At 38.1% G+C, this 23,130-nt stretch overlaps 1 protein-coding gene across 1 annotated transcript; it reads left to right on the plus strand.

Annotated features, from left to right (window-relative positions):
• Window positions 1–688: 688 nt before the first annotated feature.
• OTOL1 (otolin 1) lies at window positions 689–21,623 on the plus strand. The gene is made up of 5 exons (XM_019710260.2): window positions 689–894; window positions 13,408–13,782; window positions 16,492–16,581; window positions 19,354–19,425; window positions 20,071–21,623. The coding sequence occupies exons 2-5, from the start codon at window positions 13,416–13,418 to the stop codon at window positions 20,967–20,969; spliced, it is 1,428 nt and encodes a 475-aa protein (XP_019565819.2). The 5' UTR covers window positions 689–894; window positions 13,408–13,415; the 3' UTR covers window positions 20,970–21,623.
• Window positions 21,624–23,130: the final 1,507 nt, after the last annotated feature.

A 23,130-nucleotide genomic window follows, 5' to 3' on the forward strand; every position in this document is an offset into this window, starting at 1 on the left:
TTAGTATCTGATATTTACTATTTACATCTTTGTGTTTTAATTTTTTGTTGTCTTTCCTATTAGGATATTTACTTCATGAACGTAGGGACCTTGTCAATCTCTGCTGCTCTATGGCTAACCTTTAGAACAGGGTCTGGCACTTGGCCGGTTCTCATGAATTCTTTCTTGCTAATGAATGAATGAATGAATGAATGATCTATCTTCCAATAGTGCTTTTGTAATTTCTAAGCTCTGGGAAACATCTTATTATAGCCCCCAAATAATGACAAAGACATCTTCTTAGAAATGAACCTGGCCAAGAATCTAAAAGTCTTAGTCAATTCTTAGTGGGTGGCAGGCTCATGTAGTAAAAGGGAGGGTGGAGTGTGTGTGTGTGTGTGTGTGTGTGTGTGTGTGTGTGTGAGTGTGTGTGTGCGTGTTCAGAAATGTCACCCACATGATTATTCCCTTGTAGTAAGGGCTTACTCAATAATGGAAGCAGAGCCTCTGAATACCCAAATGCTGCCCAAATAACAGGTTCTGGGGAGGATCACTATTGTATCTGAAGATCACTATTGTATCTACAAAATAGGCAAGTGTTTGACATTATGGTGCCATGACTTAAAGTATTAGGATCAAAGATAATCCTGTAAACCAAGGGGAATGGCAGACAAGGTCAGGCCAGTGTCGAGCTAAGACTTCAATATTCCCAAGGCATTTGCATTTCATCAGATTTCAGAGCGTTTCTTCAGAGACAGAAAAAGTTACCACTTGCGTCGTCATAGGGCACTCACCTCTCATTGGGTAGGGGCAAATCTTGAAAGAAATAAAACAGACCCCTGTCTAATGGTAAATGAGATTGAATTTTCCAATGTGCCATCCAGGAGAAATTGCTGATAAGGAAACATCCATAAGGTAGGAGATGATTACAAACATTGATTTATTTTATCTTCCATCTGGTCTTTTGCAATAAGATCTGGGGCTTTAAAAAGTCTCGTTGATAAAATTTGCCTCCAGGAAATAAGAATATGAATAGAAATGATAAAAGCATGCAATTGATAGAAGGCAATCTTTTCTCTCTGGTATTAAGTCTATTTTTTTTGTATTGATTTTTGAAATGTGGAAAGTTGTGGTATGTCGTATAGAATCATTCTTAATTTTAGAGTCACTAAGTTTGTGAATATCTGCGAGATAAGTAAAATAACCAAATTCTAAACAGAGATTATGATATATTGACATTACTGGGATAGAACTACATATATTTGGTTCCATTCAATATTTAGTCTCCTTTCAGAAATGATGGGCAATGAAGTTCCTAAAAATTAGGTTTCGTTTAGATTATAGTAGTGCGATATATCTTCAGTTGTGATGATATAGGTAGTTCTATCAAAAATATGGTTTCTAGCATAACAATTATCTAGTAAAGAGAAAAGATATTTGCTTTTAAAAATATGTTGTGCCTGTGGTATTTTACAGAACAATTATGAATAATAATAAAAATTTAATATGCATTTAGTTTCCTCTGATAGAATTAGTGGAACATTACATTTCTAGATCTATTGGTCATTTTATTTTCATTCCCTTCTGTAAAGGATTTATAATTCATGAATAAAAATTAACTGCTGGCTTAAACTTGACTTGAGGGTTTTTAGGACAAACTAATTTTTATATATTTTGTCTTTTCTGCCAGTGTTCAGGATAAATCATTATGGCCATCTATTTGTGTGGTAAATGATATTTGCATATTTGAAATTTCATAAAGAACTTTGTCATATACTTTCTATTTTGAAGAAGTCAATTTTTTAAAAAACATATCTGCACTAAAAAAAAGAAGAAATGCTATACTTCTGTGAGAATGAAGTCAGGCAAATTATTAAACAGAAGAGACCTTTTATTTTTAAAATTAAAGTTTATCGAAGTGACAATTGTTAGTAAGGTTACATAGGTTTTAGGCATACAATTCAAACAGAAGAAATCTTATGTAAAGATCTTTCTAAGAAATAATTTTCCTTCTGAATTCACATTTTATGCATTCTTCTTCTCTCCTCTCTCCTTAAGTCCATTGGCAGAAATCTAAAAGGAACCTAATAGCTATATATTTTTTTAATCTTCAAAAAACTATTAACTAGAGAGATACAAAACATGACTTAATTAGACCAAAGTAGGAAAGAAGATATTCAATTCAAACATGAGATTCTTTATCCCATTTTCTTTATTGTGGAATGAAGACTAGATACTTGGCTGCTCTTTTTCAATTTCTGGGGTTTATGAGATATTAAGCAAGAGTCCATATTAGAAAAGAAACTTTATTTTCATTTATGTGATACCTGCTATAGTTATATTACATTTACTATAATTTAGTTTTACTGAGTGCGGTATAAGATTTGAAATCTAAGGGCTTTGCATAATCTCCTTCCAAGTGTTTTAATTGACATTCTGCTATAATGAACCCCACAGACCATTACCTGGCTAATTGCTTGAGTTACAGTGCTTCGACAATGCCATTCTTTGTCCTTGGTCTTTTGGGGTATTAAATAGCAAGGCTGTCCAGAAAGAGGAAGTGACTGCTGGTTTTCATGTGAAGCATTAACCTCTTGGTGGCTTTTTCAGGGACAGACTCCCTTCTGTTCTTTCTGTGGACTGATACCAAACCTGATGCTTATCAGAGATACCTGTTATCCTGGGATTTTCAGCTTCTCCTTAGGAGAGCCTTTGACCTCTAAAAGGTCTTCCGCAGCCACTGCCACAGGCAGAGCTTTCCGACCTGACTCTAAAGTCCTGGTATAAGACCCAGGCCAGGTGACAAAAATGAGGATATAACAATATTTAATTCTTGAGGGCTATGATTAGCCAGGATTTGTTGGGGAAAGAGTCTTAACACTTTAGAATCAGAGAAAGGTTTATCACTGTCTCATCTAGTCCAAACTCATTGTTTTTAATAGAAGGACTCTGAACCCTAGTGGTAAAGTGACTCACTCCTGGTCTCACACAGCTTTTAGTGACACAGGCTCAGGGACCCCTTTGGTGGAGTTAATAGAACCCAGATCACTGATGAAATCTTGAACGTTAATGCCAAATTATAGAGTTAGAGCTACATAAGCAGGAAAGTTCTACGATCAGCACAGCACCACAACCCAGAAAAATACAATATGGTCTGTATCCACACATGTTCCCCACCTTTTTTTGATGATGGTACTGGTCAGTGCTAATGGCCTTCTGAGTGGTGAGGAGTAATTAAGGGTTTTTCAAGAACTTTTGGAGAACTAGAGACAGGGTAAGAACCAATTCCTATACTGATAGGCCTATGTTGATTTCTCTGGGTAACTTCTGATTAAAATGTTTCTATGGGGCCTCCTCTAACCTTGATCTAAGACGCTAACTAGCTCTGAAACTAGTTCAGAGTCCAGTGGGCAGTGTAGGGACTGATATCCTTCGGGGTATATGCAAGGTCTGTTGACATCCTCAAGCTTCTGACTTTCCTGATGTTTGTTTATAAGACATTCAGAGCCCTGGAATAGAAAAAAAGAAGTGAGATCTTAAACACGGCAGAACTGAAAGACAAATGGCAGTTTGGTAATCGGAAATACTTTTTATAACAGAGCATTTATTTCATGCTATAGTAGTTTTATTTCATGTTTGAATTCCCCCCATATGAACATATGAGTAAGCTGATAAAAGGATCATCACAGATCTTTCAACACTGAGAAGCAAGGCTATCAAGGAAAGGTGAGCTGCTAGTGATAAAAATTCCATATCTATCATGTTATCTGAGAAACGCCTTTTACTTCTAAGACAAACTCCTTTTCTTTAAAAACCTCCAATCTGTTAGATTCTGTATCCTGAAGCTTCCCTAGAACGTCCTCCAGGGAACCTCTGGCTAATTTTCAGATGGACCTGACAGAACCCCTACCCGTTTTCCATAATAATTCTCTATTGAGGAACACCGCACCACAGGTATTCTGCTTGGTCTCCAAAACAGTGAAGTGGTTTGCTTAGGTTTGGTTATATGTATTTTAATGGGTGTATAAATAATTTATATCAAGGAAGTAGCAAAGTCTCAGTGAGATCTGAGAGAAAGTGTCTAACATAGAATCCAGTTTGACTCCATCATAGATTTTTATTAACATAACCAAAATGTAACAAAACTGTATTATGGGCATATGTAAATTTTAAATTCAATTTTTCAACAACTTTGATAGATTATTAATTACTACAATGACCAACTAATATGCATATAAGAGAATGAATCATTCATGTTTGGACCCCGTTGCTGTTTTGCTTTTTTTACTTAATGGACTTTCATTTTTTTAGGGTTGTCTTAAGTTTACAGAAAAATTGAGCACAAAGTATGGAGAGTTCCCATATACCTCTGTCTCCCCCACTCCTCACACTCTGTTCCCCACTGCTTTTCCTTACAATCAGTGGGATACATCAGCCTGCAAAACTGACCTCAGGCTCTTTGTCTAGCTGCACACTCACATGTCCACACCGTTGCTTTTCCCGCCTCCTCTCTCTCCTATCCTTCAAATGGGAAAACCACTACAGCAGACACACTGAGTATCCCTGTGAGGGAAACAAAAAACAGATGAAGCAGAGCAGTAGTAATTTTGTTCTTGTCTTTGCCCAATTCCATCCTTAAAGGTGTCTTTTAGATTTTGGCTACATGGAACCAGGACTTATTTTCATGCCTAAATTTAATGGACATTTTTACCTCTCTATTCATCCATGTGGGTGAGTTCATTTTTCCATCGACCAGTCGCCTGAGTTATCGTTTTTGTCCTGCCCTAGCTTGACTGCTCCCAGCTCTCCTGAGTGCAGTTCCTTCACACCCAATCTGGTGCCATGGGCCTCACCTGCCACTTGGAACATTCTGCTTACTGTCATAATATCTTGATTTAAGACGGGGTGGGAGCAGAAGAGAACTAACCTGAAAAAGTGGTGGCATGCATAGAGGAAAAGAAAGTTATCCACATTCGCTGTCAGACTTTTTTTTTTTTTTTTTTTTTTATGGTGTTAGACTTTTAATCAAAGCCAATCCCTTTCATCTAACAAAAAATGCAAAGAATATGTTTTTATTTTACTGCACACTTGTTAAATACAGGAAGCATTTAACTTGGTAGAATGTAATGTTATATTCGTTGTGCCTAATAAAATTGTAATGGATTCAGTTATTTAGACACTTTGGGAGAAATAGCTTCCCACTGGATAATAGAAATTATGATGCTTTTGCTGTATCTATCAGCACAAAGGGATGAGCAAAGCTTATCAGAGCTTGAGTACAATCACTCTGGAAAAAAATAAAGTGGGAAATAGATATGTGGAATTACAAAATTTCTCTTCCTCCTGTTGATGACATGATATTTGCGAATGAACTCAGAATCTGAGCTCTTTTGGGAGAGCTCTGTGGAAGAATTGGGGCAGGAGAAAACAGCTTATCAGAAATTCTTCCTAACTTACCTTCATGGTTGCATAGCATTGAGAACGCAACACAGCGCCTTAAGAAGGAAGACGGTTGTCTGGTGGATGTAGCTCTTAAGGAAGGAGAAGGAAGTTGTGGCAGCAACTGTCCCTCCTGTTTCCTTTTCCTGACATCCTTGTATAACATGCTCTAGTTGTGGACCCTTCTTGCTTAGGGTGAACATGCCTGAAATGTTAATGATCCCTCTTGGTTGCTGCTCCTAACTCTTAGCTCCACTTTTAGTTACTTCTTTAAATGGAAAGTCACCGGGGCTGCCAACATCCTCGGAACACGTCCTGAAGTCATCCCATCTTGGCTGGGGTTCAGGCCTCTTATAACACTTCCTCTTTTCCTTCAAGACCTCCATACAGGGAAACCCCTCAGACCAACCTGGTTCATCTCACGCAAGATGTTATATCATAAATTGGGGCTAAGATCTCACTTGACTCCTAGAATCAGAGAAGGTAGGGGTTAATTACTTTGGTTTTAGGGAGAGAACATTTGACAAGCACCATTTCTGTGAGAACATTTCTGTCTAGGTTGTGCTGCATAGTGAGAAAATATCTCTGATTCATTGCATATGTTAAGCTAAAACCTTGACTAAACACCCTGATTTCTAAAGAAAAGTAACTATTAATCATATTCTTCAAGAATTTCCCCACACATAGACTCATACTTTGCTTTCTTCTTATCCTTATTTTCTCAAAGTAATACATATGAAAACCACTATTCTAAGAAACCTCCTGGAGTCAAAATATACAGCTAGATTCTGATTTAACTAAGTTGAAGATGTACATTTCAGAAGGAAATTAAACGAAGTAATGATTATTTTCCAGAATGGGTTGATCTTCTAACGTGTGAAACAATGTCCCCCAACTGTTGTAGACCTCACCTCTTGGACTCCAACAGCTTCCACTTGCTTTTATTGCTTATTGTTTTGTTCCACCTGCAACCATGCTCCATACAACAGCCCAGGTCTCTCCCCTGCTTTAACTTTCAGTGACTTCTCCTTGCTTGTAGAGAAAAACCCCAATTCCTTATGATGGGCTACAGCAACCCCAAATCCCAGGCGCCATGCCAGTCTCTCTCTGTGTCACTCCATATGTTCAGGGCCTCCTGATCGTCCTTCTTTCTCTCTCTTGAGAAAAGACACATCAGGTTTCCGCTGCTTCAAAAAGCTCTTCCGGAAACTGGCCGCTTCTGATTGGTCACTGCTGTTTCCTCAGTCCTTCCTATCAGCTTAACTGCTACTTCCTTAGATGTGCTTTCTCTAGCCGCTTGTCTGAAACAACCTGTCCTTTGTCATTCTTTATTGAACACCTCTACTCATTTCCTCTTATTGCGGTCTGAAATGTTGATTTTTTTTTTTTAACCATCTGGTATTTGTTACTCCCATTGGAATGTAAGTTCTATGAGAGTAGGTATTTTGTTCTATGACTTCTGCATGTAATATGATGTCTGACACAGAGTAGGTGTTTGATAAACATTTGTTGACTGAATGAAAGAAAGAAAAAAATGAATGAATGTGAAACACGGGTGTGAGAAAGGAACACAGCTTGGAATATTGGTCATAGTGAAATGTGAAATATTAGAAGTAATAATTCACATAAGAAATGAATGCTATATATATTAAAGTTCATCTTATAATTTTATGTAACTATACAAATCAGAGGGGAAGAATGCTCTACATAAGGTCAGGAAAGATCCTCACTGTTGCAGCCCAAAAAACATATCCACGTATATTCATGTGCCTAAAATTATTTCCAAAGCCTTTATATTTTTACCGGAATCAGCATTCAAGAACGCAACTGGAATGCAGCACTGGGATGGATGATATATTTTCAGGCTCAGAAATATGTGGGAGAATGTTTTGACAAAGTTTTTTGGGACATAATTGGATCTAGCTCGTCTCTAACAGATTAAGATGTGGTGGATGGACAAGGAGTGGTTGGGCTAAGAAAAAAGAGAATGTAGGATTTAATGTAAAACAGGATTAGGCAGGAAGGCTGAGAGTTTATAACCAGAGAAGCAGAGGTAAAAGTAAGTGGAGGAGAAGAAGAGCACAACAGGATTCGGTCTGCGGCTACTGCAGGTGGGTCCCGCATAAAGGAATTTAATACAGGTAAGTAGGTACTTATGCAGTCATTGACGGGAAGAAGCAGAGGGCACGGAGGTTGCCCCTAGCTGTCAGGTTTGTCTGTAGCCTTCAGAGAACCAGGACTCTGCTGTTGATGCCCAGAGTAGGAACTGCAGGATTCTGCTGCCAATGGTCAGAGCCACCTGCAGAACCACGGCAGGAAATCACGCTGCTGTGCCAGAGGACACCGTAAAACTTCCATTCTGCCGAACTCCATGCACTTATTAACTGCTGCCAGCAGAGGAATCATGGCGTCTGCCTTCTGTCTTCCACATCCCATGCAAGTGTCTCTCACTGGTGGAAATTAACTGGAACCCTGAAGGCAAGAGATTTTGGGAAAAGTAGTTCTTAGGCTTTGCGTTCCTGAGATATCGGACAGTACAGACGAGTGGATGGAAATGGTGCGACATGCCACTGGCACACGTTAATTTCATTAGATCTAATCCTCACTAAAAATAATAGCTAGCAGTTACTAAGGCACTATGCTAAGAGCTTTTCATGCATTGTCTCATTAAGTTTCACAACCGTGCAAGATAAAGCCACTATTATTGTCTCCATTTTAGATACCAGGAACCAAGACTTAGAAAGATACAGTAACTTGCTCCAAATAAACAAGTACTAAGTAGAAGATCTGAACCTTGTACTCAGGACTGACTGGCTGCAAAGCCAATGGCTTTTAGTCCTTATATTGCTTGCTAGTCGTTATTAAATTTCTTTATAATCTATGGTCCTAGCTTTAACATAAAACTTGCCAGTCGTCTTACAAGTGTACACTATTAAGTTGGTGTAAATAGCTCACTACTCTTGGGAAAAGAACTAACAGATCTTCAAAGAAACTCCTCCCAAGTGTGGACACTCTTTTCATGAGAGAGGAGAGTATATTATTAGAAGACATGTGATATCTCCTGTATTTAGAATGGGATTTTTTGGTAATGAGCTAATTTTTATATATTGATAAAGTGTCTACTGTTGCAAAGCCACATCATAGAATCTGAAGGTTGGAAGGAACATTCAAGGTTGAAGAATCTACAAGCTCCCTTCTAATAGCATCTCAACTAGGGGCAGCCCAGCTTCTGCTTGAGAACTTTCAATGGGTGCAACTTTCAGAACTATGGGGGCTGATTGACAAGGGGGAGGACCTTGCAGGCTATCTGCTGCTGGGTAAACATAAGATGGTGCTGCCTGATGGATGCTTAGTCACTATTGTCTCAATGGTAGCAAAGACAGCGTTAAGCAAGAGGCTGGAATTCTTGGTATCAGTTAGCTTTTGCTGCCTAATCTTGCCAAAATTCCATGGTTTACAAATTATAGCTTGAGTGTCTGTGGTAGATTTAAGATGGCCAGAGATTATTTGGCACTCCTCCCTTGAAAAATGGAGTCTATGCCCCCTCCCTTTGAGTCGGGCTGGCCTTTGTGACTGCTGTGACTAATAGAAGCCAATACAGTGTTGCTGTGCCAGTCCTCAGGTGCCGCCGCAATAGATTGGCAGCTTCCGTGTTCTTGTGACATGCTCTTGGAGCGTCCTGAGGCAAGATTGAAGAAATTGACTATCTGGAGACTGGCATGCTAGAGAGACTATGTGACTGATGAGCCTAGTTTTTTCCCCATTTCTTTTAAGTCACTGGATTTGTACTTAAGCCCTTCCAGACTAGCCCAAGCACCAGGTGAATTACTGCTGAGTGACCTTAGTTGATGCCTCATGGAGCAGAAGAATCACCTAACTGATCCAGGCCCAAACTCCTGACCCATGAAATTGTGAGCTATGATAAAATGGTTATTTTTAACTCACCGAGTTTGAGGTACATTGTTACACAGTAATAGATAACTGGAATGTGTCCACGGGATTGGTGAAGGTTGTCTGATGTAGACTGGCCTCAGCTGGTCTCACCTAGGCTCGCTCATGTGTCTGTGGGTCAGTTGGGGATTTTTATCGAGACTGTGTGCGGCTAGGGCAGCTTACCTGGGACAGCTCTGCATCATGTGTCTCTTTTCCTCCTTTGTGACCAGGAAGCCCAACCATGCATGTCCTTATCATGGCAGTGACCAAAGTCTAAGACAGCAAGTGGGAACACATAAGGGCTCCTGAGATCTAGACTGAGAAATGTCACCCTGTAACTTCCACCTCATTCTTTTGGTCAAAGTCATATAGTTAAACTCACTCAAGGGACTAGAGTATTTAGACCTATTTGTTTTGTGGGAGACTGTGCAAAACCCACCTATCAAAGAATCTGAGTACAGGGATGGGTAGAGAATTGGAGACAGTAATGCAATCTACTACATTTACTTCATTTCAGTTCAGCAAAAATTTATGGGGTATATTATTTGCAGATATTATGCTAGTCACTGGGAATGCAGAAAACAAAAAGAGACCTAGCTTTCCGCTTTTGAAATGCTTGCAGTCTAGGCAACCTTCAGGATGACTAAAAGGGCTTACTGTATTTAGGTTGGTTGGCGACCTCAATCTACTTTTAGCTCTTTGCTTCTAACCCCCCTATTAAGATTTATATGTGCATTAAACTTCAGACTTAGCATTTGAGTTGGTTTTACTGTTTTTGTGACTTACAATTTGGTTAGAAGCCCCTACTTGCTTGACTCATTGTAGAAGTTTTATTTGGTTAGGTTTTTACACAAACATGAAATAATTTCAGTAAAAATTTAATGGCATGTATTCATTGTCGGGCAGGTTGCTGTCAACATTGGCTCCACTCTTTTTCAAAGGGCATCACCTTGACTTCATCTCCAAATTCTTGGGGTGCCTCATCGTGGTCTTAAAGTACTGACCACATTATCCTTTAACATCTATGTTTAAATTAGGAAGCAGGAAACCACAATGCAAAGAAAAATGTATATGTGGACAATGCACGCCCCCGAATAGGGACACTGAATACCTTCCTTATATTGGTTGGTTCTGCTCATTCCTTTCTGTAGTCCTTCGTTCTCTTGTCAGATGTGCTATGTTCCCTTCTGTAACCTTGTTCTACACTAGTATGTTCCACTGTCAGAGCCAGATTTCTCATCTTTCCTGCTCTTTATATCTCCCATTATGTTCCTGTTTGCTCTCTGTGGGAAACCGCTTTCTTCTCCGAAAGGATCTAGAGTTGAGCTCCATGAAGGCTCCTACTCAGTTCATTATGCAGCATCTCTGGTCACACCTTACTCCCCAGGCAGCACGGCACAGTGAGAAGTGCATGGGGTGACTTTGGAGTCAAATAGACCTAGGTTTATTATTATTATTATTATTACTAAATGTATTGGGGTAAGATTGGTTAATAAAACTATATAGGTTGGAAGTGTACAATTTTGTATTACATCATCTATATATCACATTGTATGTTCACCACCCAGAGTCAGTTCTTCTTCCATCACCATTTATTTGACCCCTTTTACTCTCTTCTACCACCCCCCACCCGCTTACCCTCTGGTAACCACTAAACTGTTGTCCATGTCTGTGAGTTTTTGTTTCTTTGTTTGTTGCTTTCAGTGTTATGTCCCACATACAAGTGAAATCATATGGTTCTAACCTCTCTGTGCCTCAGTTTTATAATCCATTATATGGGCAAAGCAAATCTTATCTTGCATGGTTCATGTGTGATGTCATTGCAATGACAATTATAAAATGCCTGGATGATGCCTGCTGTTTTCTCAATGTGAGCTGCCTTCCGCTAATCATCCCAAAGGCTAGCTCTGATTTGCCACCTCGGGACTTGTTTATAAAGAGGCTATCACAACATGTTTTTAGGGTCAAAAATACTTTGTATGCAGAAATGAATAGCACAGGTACATTTTAGTAAGGAAAAAGGGGTTAATTTCCCAGATGACCTTATTTGTTTAAGGGAACATAAGCAATGTTTTAGAGCATTAACACTCAGCATTCTGCAGACTCGAATTCTTATAGTGAAGTGGTGAGATAATTAAAAGTTACCAATATTTCACTTCGAATATGTTGCACATTGCATGTTTCCTATGCTTGGTTGTTTACTGCAGACAAGATCCTTAGGAATGGGGCCAGATTTTGTTTATCATTATATTTTACGACCCAACATAGGACCTGACACTTGTTAGATGCTCAAATAAATGTTTGTTGAACAAATGAATCTTTCATTTAATGCAATCATGTGAACTAATGAAAGTTAGTTGTCTAATTTTTGTTGGGGCTGAATTTGTCTGACTGATTCATAGCGACCATGTTTTATGAGCTCACTCTTGTGGGGGGGCAGTGGGGGGTACAAGGTCTGTATTTGGAGGGGTGCGGTGTGCCCATCTGCCCTTCACACTTTCCTTTTTGCCTTTATTGTCTCTCATCTTCTTTACTAGATTGTAAACTCCCTAAAGGACAGAGACTCTGGCTTATGTTCAGTGTCACCACATATAATTCCTCAGTGCTTCTGACATTGACAATATTCAGTAAATACTAGTTGAAGGGAAGTTAGCATTTTTGGATTTATATATGATTTTAGAAATGCAGTATTTTATCTTTGTCCTTTCTCATCTGGTCTGATTTATATCTGTGTTTTCCATAGCTCTTCCATTGATTTTACCCTTGGATTTATTGTTCTTTAATCTCATCCTTATAAATGCCATGTGATTTGTGGCAAAAGGTTGGTTGAAGCTTGAAAATTAAACAGACCCGGATTTAAGTTCTGAATTTATAACTAACTGGTTGTGTGATATTGAGGAAGGTGTGTTCTCTTGGTGCCTCTTTCCTCATCTGTGAGGGTGAATGATAGTGTGTCATCCACCTGCCAGAGCTATTTTGAAACCAATTGGTTTGATGAATGTCAGGCGCCGACTCATAGTAAGAACTCTCTCCAGATAGTAAGTGTTGTTATTATCCTTGTTACCATTCTCTTTACTCTCTTACTGTTTATCCTAACTACTCCTTCCTTTTCCAATCAAAAACTATGCATTTTAAACTCTAGCTCTTCTGTTCTCACTGGACTCTGGGAGTTGCTGGGGAATGGAATACAATGAACCATCAAAATGTCATTTCACTGGGAACCTTGTATCCTATCGCTTTGAGCATTGATAAAAGCCTTAATAAGAATAACCACTATTTGCCCCATTAAAATAATACAAGGATAAATGTGAGTTTTTAGAAAAAAAGTCCTCAAATTATATAGCAAGGAACTGGCGAGTTAAATGACATGTAAAGACTCTAAGAACATAGCATATATTAACATTTATGATTTGTTAATGTACTCTCTCTTTCTCTCTCCATTTATTACAATGGATTCTAAAAGGTTGCTCTCACAACAAGACCATTATCGCTAGTAGATTTAAGGATTATTTCACTATTTTCTTGAAATAATTGAAGTTGTTGGAATAAGCTATTCAGCTCAATATTTCTCATCTCCTTCTAATACAAATGTATTTGATTCCTATAACTCTGAGTAAGGTCAGTCAGGAAATGATACATATTTGTTTTCCCCAGGCTATATGAGCTATTAAGTCATGTTGCATTTATTATAGATCATGTTTGCTATTTGGCAAGATAATTTGAATGACTGAGAACAATATTTTAGAACATGTAATACAAGGAAAACAACCAGAAAGAGAATTGAAGCAAAACGTTTCTTATAATAAATACTTTAAGTAAATAAAATATTCTGTTGTCATTCAAGCACACATTTGCTTGAATCAAAATACATGAAAATATCATTCAATATTATACATACTGTTCTTTCTTCTAGATCATAATATATATATATATATATATATATATATATATATATATATATATTTCTCTCATATAAATATGTATTTATATCACTTAGTCTTTTCATTTGGGTCTCATATAATACATCTATATATTCCTATTATATCTTTCTTATAGCCTCAATTATGTGGATGTTTTCTTGGCTTTGTGCCTTTTTAATTATTTTGGCTATTGCTGACATGGACACAATGGCAAAGACCACACCATATGCCAAATTTACGAAGAAATCTGAGGGAAAAGAGATGCTGAAGGGTCTAAAGCCAGCAAGTGACCTACCTCTGGGAGAAGAAGAAGAAACCCTCTTCACAGAAGAGACTGAAATGGCAGAACCAACTCCTGACCCCTCCGTCCTAGATTCTGCCTTTGGAACTGCTACTTTCTTCCCCTTTGAAAACTTCACTCTTGACACGGCTGATTTCTTTTTGAATTGCTGTGATTGTTGTTCATCCATACCAGGGCAAAAAGGAGAACCCGGAAAGACTGGAAAGCCAGGTATTTGAAAATAGATGAAGCCACATTTGTCCCCTGTACATCCTTAAGGTTGAGAGGTGGCTTGGAGGTAGAATTGCCCCAAGGGTTTCTACGTTATCATGCAAATGGTGATAGGTCTAGGCATAACATTATCACAAATGCAAAGGGGTACTGTGTTGCCCAGTGTGGTAGCTACTAGCCTCCTGCTTAGCTATTAATAAATATAAAAATTAAAATTAAATAAGATTAAATATTTAGTTCCTCAATCACACACGCCACATTTCAAGTGCTCAATAGTCACCTGTGGCCCACGGCTACCCTATAGGACAGCACAGATATATAGCATGTCCATCAGTGAAGAAACTTTTATTGGACAGTGCTGGTTAGAGCAGAGACCAGGCCGACCCCCCCACCCCCCAATGCCAGTGTGTAGCTCTTCAAGTTACCCGTGTCCACTACCAATACAATGTTTTCATTAATGGCTGATATAAAAAAGCGAAAATGAAAATTCTCTTATCTGGTAAAAATGTGTGCTGACTAATGGATTTTTGGAGTGCTGTTTGTAGTTAGGATTAGATATGGAATGCTTGTGAGATGGAGAATAAAGCCAGGATTCCGTTTGCTTCTCATTGAAATTCTGAGTCAACACTGTATCTTGCCCAGCAATGTTCTCCGTTGAACGTCATGGTTACATATTTCAAAATTTCAGATGTCTTTCAAGTATACATTATGGATACAATCTCCATTTTATTGTAATACATTTCGGCTTTTACATGTCATATGGCAGAGAATTCAAGGTAAAATTGAGATCAGAATGTCAATTGCAAATTCACTATTCCCTAAAACAATTACATATAAATATTTGTTGTGTCTTGCCTGAAGAATTTAAAGTTATAAAATCAGGAATTACACATCCTCATTAAGGTTTTGATTCATCTCATCTAATTGTAGGAAACTTTTGGGAAATGTGCTCAATATTTATGCAGGGCTGAAATGAAAGGGTAAAGGAGCCCGGCAGTTGTTCGGCACACCAAGAATTCAGGGTTGCTAAAACATTATTGGAAATGTGATGAGACTGAGAAAACTGTATTTACCAGAATTTCTCTTAGTATCATATCTGGCTGGCAAACTGCTTGGGGGTGAAAACCCCCAAGGGCATGGTCAAGTACACACAACTGGTTGCTAAACTGTCTTTTAAGGATGTGGGTCTGTAACATCAAAGCTTGTGTTTTACCCATTGGTGGACTTAGTTGGTTTGTTCTCAGAGCTCAGCCTTTCCTCTAAATACATACGACAAGTACTTTGAAGGTGTGCCAAGTCACTAGCTTGCTCAGGGCGCCCATATGTCTTAGTCTGACTGGCTCTGCATAGAGCACAGTGCTGAAGAGATCAGAATGTTGAGTGTATCATGGTCCTCCCTTGGGGAAACTTCATTACCTTTCTAAGTCTCAGTTTCCACAATCATAAAATGGGATAAGAATAATATCAACTTCAGAGAGTCATCAAGAGAACTGAGTAAGTTCATACATATAAAGACTCAGTGTGGTGCCTGGAATAGAATAAGTGCTCAATAAACTGTGTTTATTTTCTCAGCTATCATAGCAGGGTTTTCCTATTTCATCAAATACTCTGATCCTGATAGGATCCTGTTTTTGAGATTCATAAAGAGGTATTTATTTTGGCTTTATCAATGTTTTCAAAAACACAGCTTTTATTTTTAAATTAGAAATCTAGTATAACCACAACATTAAACAGACTTGAAAATAAAAATAAACCGACTCAAATCCTAATTTGTTCATTGGGTCTGAGCTTAATACCATTTTCTTTGGGATGTCTCCTCTGATTCTTTACATCGCTAACTACACTGTGGCCATTTCTGTTTATTTGTGTGGTTATTTGTTCAATGTTTATCTTTCATGGACTTTCAGCTCCATGAAGGTAGAGACACCTGGAATTTTTTTTCTTTCAAGTTTTTGTATGAATCTTTAAAAAAAAATTATAGTTGACATATAATATTATGTTAGTTTCAACACAGTGATCCCACACTTACGAAGTGATCACCACAATAGGTCTAGTAACCATGTATCGTCATACATAGTTATTACGATATTATTGACTATATTCCTTATGTTGTACATCACATCCCCATGACTTATTTATAACTGAAAATTTGTACTTCTTAATTCCTTTCCCCTTTTCCACCCATCCCTCCACTCCCTCCCCTCTGGTGACCACCAGTTTGATCTAGGGACTGCTGGAAGGTTGATGGCTAATTCCTAACACCTAGTGGGAACTAGTGCTGGTTCATAGGAAGCTTCTGCAAGAGTTCCTGAGTGAATGCATAAGTGAGTGAGTGGGAAAACCAAAAGCGCTAGGTATTGTGGTTTTACTTACAACTTGAATGTGTGGTCCACTTGAGGTTAAGAGTCAGGTAATCATTTTGTTCTTGTTTGATACAGCACTGCTTCCCTGAATCATTAGATTACTGCCATGAATCCAGTGACAAGTACTAATGTGCTCTATTTATCTATTCAGGTAGTACAAAATTGCAAATCCAACAAAAATATTGTCCTCAGAACTCTATAGTAGTTTATTCTCATCCAGATTTTATCAATAAGAGACTGACAGTCATTGGTCTCAATAAAATGGCTGCTTTTTTTTTTTTTTCTGAACTGATGAATTTCAAAAGAGAATTTTTCTATCTCAACAGTTTTGAAATCTCATTTCCAGGTCTTAAGGGAGAGGCTGGTGATATGGGGATCTCAGGGCCACCAGGAGTTGCTGGACCCCAAGGTCCCAAAGGCCAGAAAGGAGAGAAGGGTAGGTAATTATATTCATTTCATGTCAAAACTGACGAGATGTTCTGTATCATTTTTTAGAGAGCAATTTGCTAAGTCAATGCCAGATTTTTGCAGGTACATCAATTTTAAAAATATAAAACTTGGTTAAGCATTTGTGAGTTATATTTGACATAAAAATGTTAACTTTATAAATAGCCAATTGAGCAATTTTAAACTTGGCTGATGACATCTCTCTCTCTCTCTCTCTCTCTCTCTCTCTCTCTCTCTCTCTCTCACACACACACACACACACACACACACACACACGATCTCGCACATCTTTTCTATTTCTTACTGGCCTCCCAGCTGATTCAGTGACTGGGACCCACAGGGCATCATTTCTGGGGATGGGTCCTTCCCTATTTACTCCCATGTGAGCTCTTCTTCATGATGCAAATTAATTTCATACTAGACAGAACTAACTAGAACAGGCAATTCTCTTCCATTTAGGTGGATAGCCTGCCTGCTAAGGAGAATATGACGTATCCTTTGGTTCACTCTCAAATCAGGGGTCGTGTCAATGGTGGAAAGAGAGCTAAATTCAAATGGAAGAAATCAAGCACATAACAGTGACCTCACCTGGAAATTGAGGGGAATGACCTAGATATTTGTTTATATCTTGTTTATTTTTCAAAGAAGACTCATAGCTTTGTGTGCTTTCATAGGTCTTTCCCAGCTCAGCAATTGTATAATTCCATTGATGTATCAGTAAAGAGGGCATTCTGCCTGGGAAATCCCTGGTTTTGTAAGTGCTTCGAGGTATTGAGGGCAGGTTACACATTCACTGGGACACTGAGAAATTCCTCAGTGAATACCGCCAGCCTATAGATATACTATCTATCCATCAAGTTAAGTGTTTTAGCCTCAGTGTCACATGTCAAAAGATCTAATATCATCTATACATCACCCTGCACATGGCTCAGGAACTGCCTAACTCATTTCTAGTAGGACATTCAGTGAAGTAATTATTCAAGAAAGATGCTAAGGTAAAGCGAGAACTACTTCCCACTTGTCAGTTATGCGATTTTCGTTTGCGGAAACATTTAATCCTTTTGTGACTGAATTATGTTAGCAGAAAACCCTGTGAAACAAAGATGAGTGATGAACCTCCCCAGTGATTTATACATTTTGGAAGCTAGACTTCTGGAAGTAGAAGAAAAAACAGGGAAGTATTATAAAATAAGGTTCTTAAGGATATACTTTGATGAAGGATCAAAAGTAGAAATTCATTCAGCCAGTCGATAAAGTGGCACCTCCACTTTTCTTTTACTTCCAGACTTAGCTTAGACTCTTGGTTAAAAAAATAAATGAGTGGAATGACTACATTCTGGCTAATCACAACCTGATTCAGTAAACTCAGTGTAAGCAGGTAAAATCCTTAAGTGAACTTGAGAACCAGAATAATTCTCCAATAAAGGTCAGTATGAATATTGACAGGAACTGGGAAAAGAACTGGCCCTTTGCTTTCATTCAGGGTTAGGTTTTCTCCAAACACATACAGACATTTTCCTGATGGCCTATGGGTTGATTTCCAAATGTTAAATTTTAAGTGGAATGGTAATGGAGGAGCTAGCTGCTTAGAAAACTGTGCTGAGCGGCTTATGGTGGGATTTCTGTAGTTGGTCTTGTGAAGTTTGGGGGAGTCTCTTCTCATGACTTTTAACTTGATTTAGGGTTTCTTTTTTTCTGGCAAAAATGAAACAAAAAATGTTTGTTATATCATAAATAATATGGTTGGCAAATTGATGCCAACCAAGTAATATGCAGTCATGTTTGGCTACACATTTCTAAACTTTTTCATATCTCAGTTTCTTACATGATAAAAGCAGTGACAAAATATCTTCCTTGAAGGGAGATGCTATAAACATTTATAAATGAAAAATGTCTTAATTGGTGAAATGTACTCTGTTACATGAGCCTCCCTGCTATAAGATTTAATATCAAATAAAAATTAATATTACATTAAAAAGGCTGGATTAAATTTTAAAAATCATATTAAGAGCTTGGAACATTACCTGGTGCAAAGTAGTGCTCAATAAGAGTTAGCTATTATTATTGCTATTATTGTTGCTATTTGCAATTAAAATAAATCTAGTGTGGCAGTGATGTAACAGGATGGGCCCTTAGCCAAGTCCAGTATAAAATTGTTTTCTGACACAAATTCTCACAGCTCTGTAATTTGTACAAAGAGTATATAAAAAATTTTTTCAAACAGAATAAAAATTGGCTTTCCCTTGATACTCTGTGTCAAGGACTATATATACACGTGTATTTATTTCCTGGATGGGTTTTGTTATCCTCAGTTTTAGCCGACTCCAGGGTGTTCTGCTCTGGGTGTAAACTTACATAGTACATGGCACTATATCTCAGGCATTGTGGGGAATATAAAGGATAGGACATTTTAACTGTCATTCAAAATTCATAATCAGAAAAACACAAACACATACTTGTACGTACGTATATAACACAAGGCAGAATGCCATGAGCTTTGTGAGAGACTTGAGGGAATGCTGAGGGAAAAGCTGAGCTCTGTTTGAAGAGATTTACACTCACCCCAAATCTCCTTTAAATGGTTTACCAAAAATTGAAATAAAACATTCCTAGTGATGCTCAATAACTTATTTTTCCATATTATTTAATCTTTACACATCTTGGTAAAGGAAGCATTAGAATGTGACATGGTTGTGAAACGGATGTTTGTTATGTCATAACTAATAGAGTTGGAAGAAAGTTAACCTTGGTATCATTTTAGGACTAAAGGGAGAGCGTGGGGACCAAGGAGCAAGTGGAGTTCCAGGATACCCAGGAAAACCTGGAGAACCAGGTAGAGCATAAACTATATCTATTGTGTACAGTCACGTGTGGAATATAGCCGCTGATTTTCTTCCTGTTTGCATTTAAAGTTATCAGAGTGGTAAGGTGGAAATATGAGTTGCCGTTCTTCTAATAATTTAGTGTACTGATTTGCTGGAGTGTAGCTAGCACTGGGATGGCAATTTGGAGACCAGGTAAAAGTATCTGACCTCTGTTTTTCTTCCTAGTTGTCCTTGGGGAAAAAAATCCCTGATTATTTATGGGTTTCAGTTTCTTTGTTTGTAAGGTTTGGGTGGATAATCTGGAGATTTAGAATGCATGGTTTGGGTCAAAATGCAAAGTGTAATGGAATACAATGGGTGACTATAGTTCTAATACTCTTCATTATCCTAAAATTAAAAAAAAATCAAACTATATATACGAGATCTAAAAATAAGCTATCACTTCTCAGTGGCATTATCTCTTCCCCTTATGAGACAGTAGCATGATATGAACGGTTCAGTGTAAGAGTCTCTCACACAGCCATTACTGAGGCAAGAACCAGATTTCCAGGCCTTGTTAGTAGGTTTTATTTCTATTTTGTGGGCTCTGTGATAATAGTATATTGTTCATAGCTTACGTGGTCCTTCAACATTATTTTAATTTTCCATTCCAGGTGGACGTGGTCCTAAGGGGGATAGAGGAGACATTGGACTGGCGGGAGTGAAAGGACAAAAAGGCTCAAAGGGGGACACGTTTGTCAATGGTACCAAAGGAGATAAAGGAGACCGAGGGGCTTTGGGCTCCCCAGGCTTGCATGGAGAACCTGGGGCTAAGGGGGAGAAAGGGGAGCGGGGGGATAAGGGCTACTGCAGAGATTCCGTGGAGAGGGGGGAGAAAGGGGAGAAAGGGGAAGCGGGAATGAAAGGAGAGAAAGGTAACAAAGGAGACACTGGAACGGAAGGCGAAAGTGGCCCAGATGGCCTGCCTGGGGCCCAAGGGGATCCAGGAGCTAAGGGAGAAAAGGGAGAGTTAGGTCCTCCTGGTCTGGTGGGACCTGTGGGGCCAAAGGGTGAGCTTGGGAGCAAAGGGGTCCGAGGATCTATTGGGAAGAAGGGCTCTCGGGGACTCAAAGGCTCCAAGGGGGAGGTGGCCAGAGTCCCACAGTCGGCTTTCAGTGCTGCTTTATCGAAGCCTTTCCCTCCTCCCAATGCCCCTATCAAATTTGACAAGGTTTTCTATAATGACCAAGGGAATTATAGCCCTGTCACGGGGAAGTTTAACTGTAGTATTCCTGGGGCATATGTTTTTTCCTACCACGTCACGGTGAGGGCCCGACCTGCTCGGATCAGCCTGGTGGCCTGGAATAAGAAGCAGTTCAAGTCCAGAGAAACGCTCTATGGTCATGAAATAGACCAGGCCTCTCTCCTCATCATCCTGAAATTAAATGTAGGGGACCAAGTCTGGCTAGAAGTTTCAAAAGATTGGAATGGGGTGTACGTCAGTGCAGAGGATGACAGCATTTTTACTGGGTTCCTTTTGTACCCAGAAGAAACTCCTGGAATTTCACCGTAAACTTGAACACTGTAGTTTAGTCGGTGGAATAAGTCAGGTACCATCATAGCACAATATTAACGAAAACAATAGCTTTCATTATTTTTTCCATTATTATAAAAATAATACAGAAAAACATGAGAAAAAATTCTAACACCTAGTCAATTACTATTTCTATTTTAAGATACCACCTTTTTAACAAATAATTATCTATATACTTAAGAGCATATGTCTATTAATTTAGTAGAGATAGCCTTTTTCATTTAGCATTGCAATAGCATTTCTCATGCTGTTTAAATAATTAATAATATATGTATATAAAATATGACTGAGATTTGTAATTAATAAATATATTCTTACTAAATATCATCTTTATGTCATATAAATGTGTGTAACTATTTTCTGTGTGAATGTGAGGCTAACAGTTGACATATGATGGGCATGTATTTCTTAAAAGTTTTTAATTCTGTTGGGAGTTTGCCTTACGACAAAATGGAGCTATTTCCATATTAGTTTAATTCAGGGAGAAAAACAGAAAGAATGTTAAAGATTGGCTAAAATATCTTTAAAATTAATCAGTGTGTAAAGATTGATCACAAAAATATCTGTATCATATGGACTTGTGTGTTGGGTAAAAGGTAAAAAGAAAGTTAATAAAGATATTGCTCATTCACAGCAAGGACCCAACCATTTATCAAATTATGGTGCTTAGAAAAACTGAATGTTCCCCAAAGATTCAAAAGTAAAATTAGATCATTATGATCTAAAAATTTAGCTGTTTCTTCATGGAAGTACATTTACTTTGGATAAATTCTTTAGCTTCTTTATCATCATCTCTATAGTAATTAACTCCTGTTATTCAGTGATAACACTGCTGGAACAGGGGGGTATTTGGGAATTTGCTTGCAATGTGAATATTTAATAACTGTGAATGTATAATAATTCAGCAGCCTCATTTTTAGAGAAGCAAAGTTATTGAAATCAAATTGAATTTGGTTCAAGAAGGCATGTACTTAGGCGGATTTGCAAATCTTAGTGAATCAAATCAGGGAGTGGATGATGGGGAACTTTCTGGTCTTGCTCTGCCAGAAAATGAAACTTTGACAAACATCATTCACTTTCGAGATTCTCATCTCTCTCTCTCTCTCTCTCTCTCTCTCTCTCTCTCTCTCTCTCTATCTCTATATTTTTCTACCTCTACCTCTACCTCATAGATACAGATACAGATGTAGATATAGATACAGATACAGATATAGATATACTATTCCCCAAACTGTGTTTAGAGGAAAACTATTCCTGTAAGTTGATATTACGAGCTATCAGGGAAAGAGTGGGTTCTGTGTCAGACGAATGTTGGGAATGCAATATTCTACATCTCCTTCTTGAAGATTCATAAAGTACGTTAGTGTAGTTTCTGACATCCCCACAGAAAGGAAATATACTTTTGTTTTATCCAATGGTTCCGTATTTATTTTGAGTATAGAACTCATCAAGTGACATCCCATGGAACAGTGTTGTGTAGGATGCTAATTTTGGAAATATTGCATTATCTCTTATCTGAGGACTACCTAACAGCTGGGGTAAGTTCACTCTTGACATTTCCCCCCTCTTTTAGCCTATCTATCTATCTATCTATCTATCTATCTATCTATCTATCTATCTATATCTATACACATACACACACACACCATATTTCCCCAAAAATAAGACATAGCCAGACCATCAGCTCAGCTCTAATGAATCTTTTGGAGCAAAAATTAATATGTAAAACCAGGTCTCACATTAATTTTTGCTCCAAAAAATGCATTAGAGCTGATGGTCTGGCTAGGTCTTATTTTTGGGGAAACATGGTATATACACACACAAACAGAGCCTGCCAAAAAAAATGTATACACATTTTAAGAAAAGAAAAAACTGTGTTAAAATTATAATACTCAATATATACCGACAACAAAAGATGAATACAAGTCACATTTGACTTCTGCAATTACAAGAGGTGCTCAAAGTGGTTACCATCAGCATAATTTTAATACAGTTTTTTCCTTTCTTATGCTTTCTCCATTATTGTGTTGGAAGGATTTGGGGTGGCCAAGAGCCAACTAATTCAGGAAGATGGAAGCGAAAACCATATCAGAAGATGTGATGTAAACAGCTGCTGGGCAGTGGACCAGTAAGGGAGCAA

Source organism: Rhinolophus sinicus, linkage group LG01 (assembly GCF_036562045.2).
Source record: "Rhinolophus sinicus isolate RSC01 linkage group LG01, ASM3656204v1, whole genome shotgun sequence".
Classification (NCBI taxonomy): Eukaryota; Metazoa; Chordata; class Mammalia; order Chiroptera; family Rhinolophidae; genus Rhinolophus; species Rhinolophus sinicus.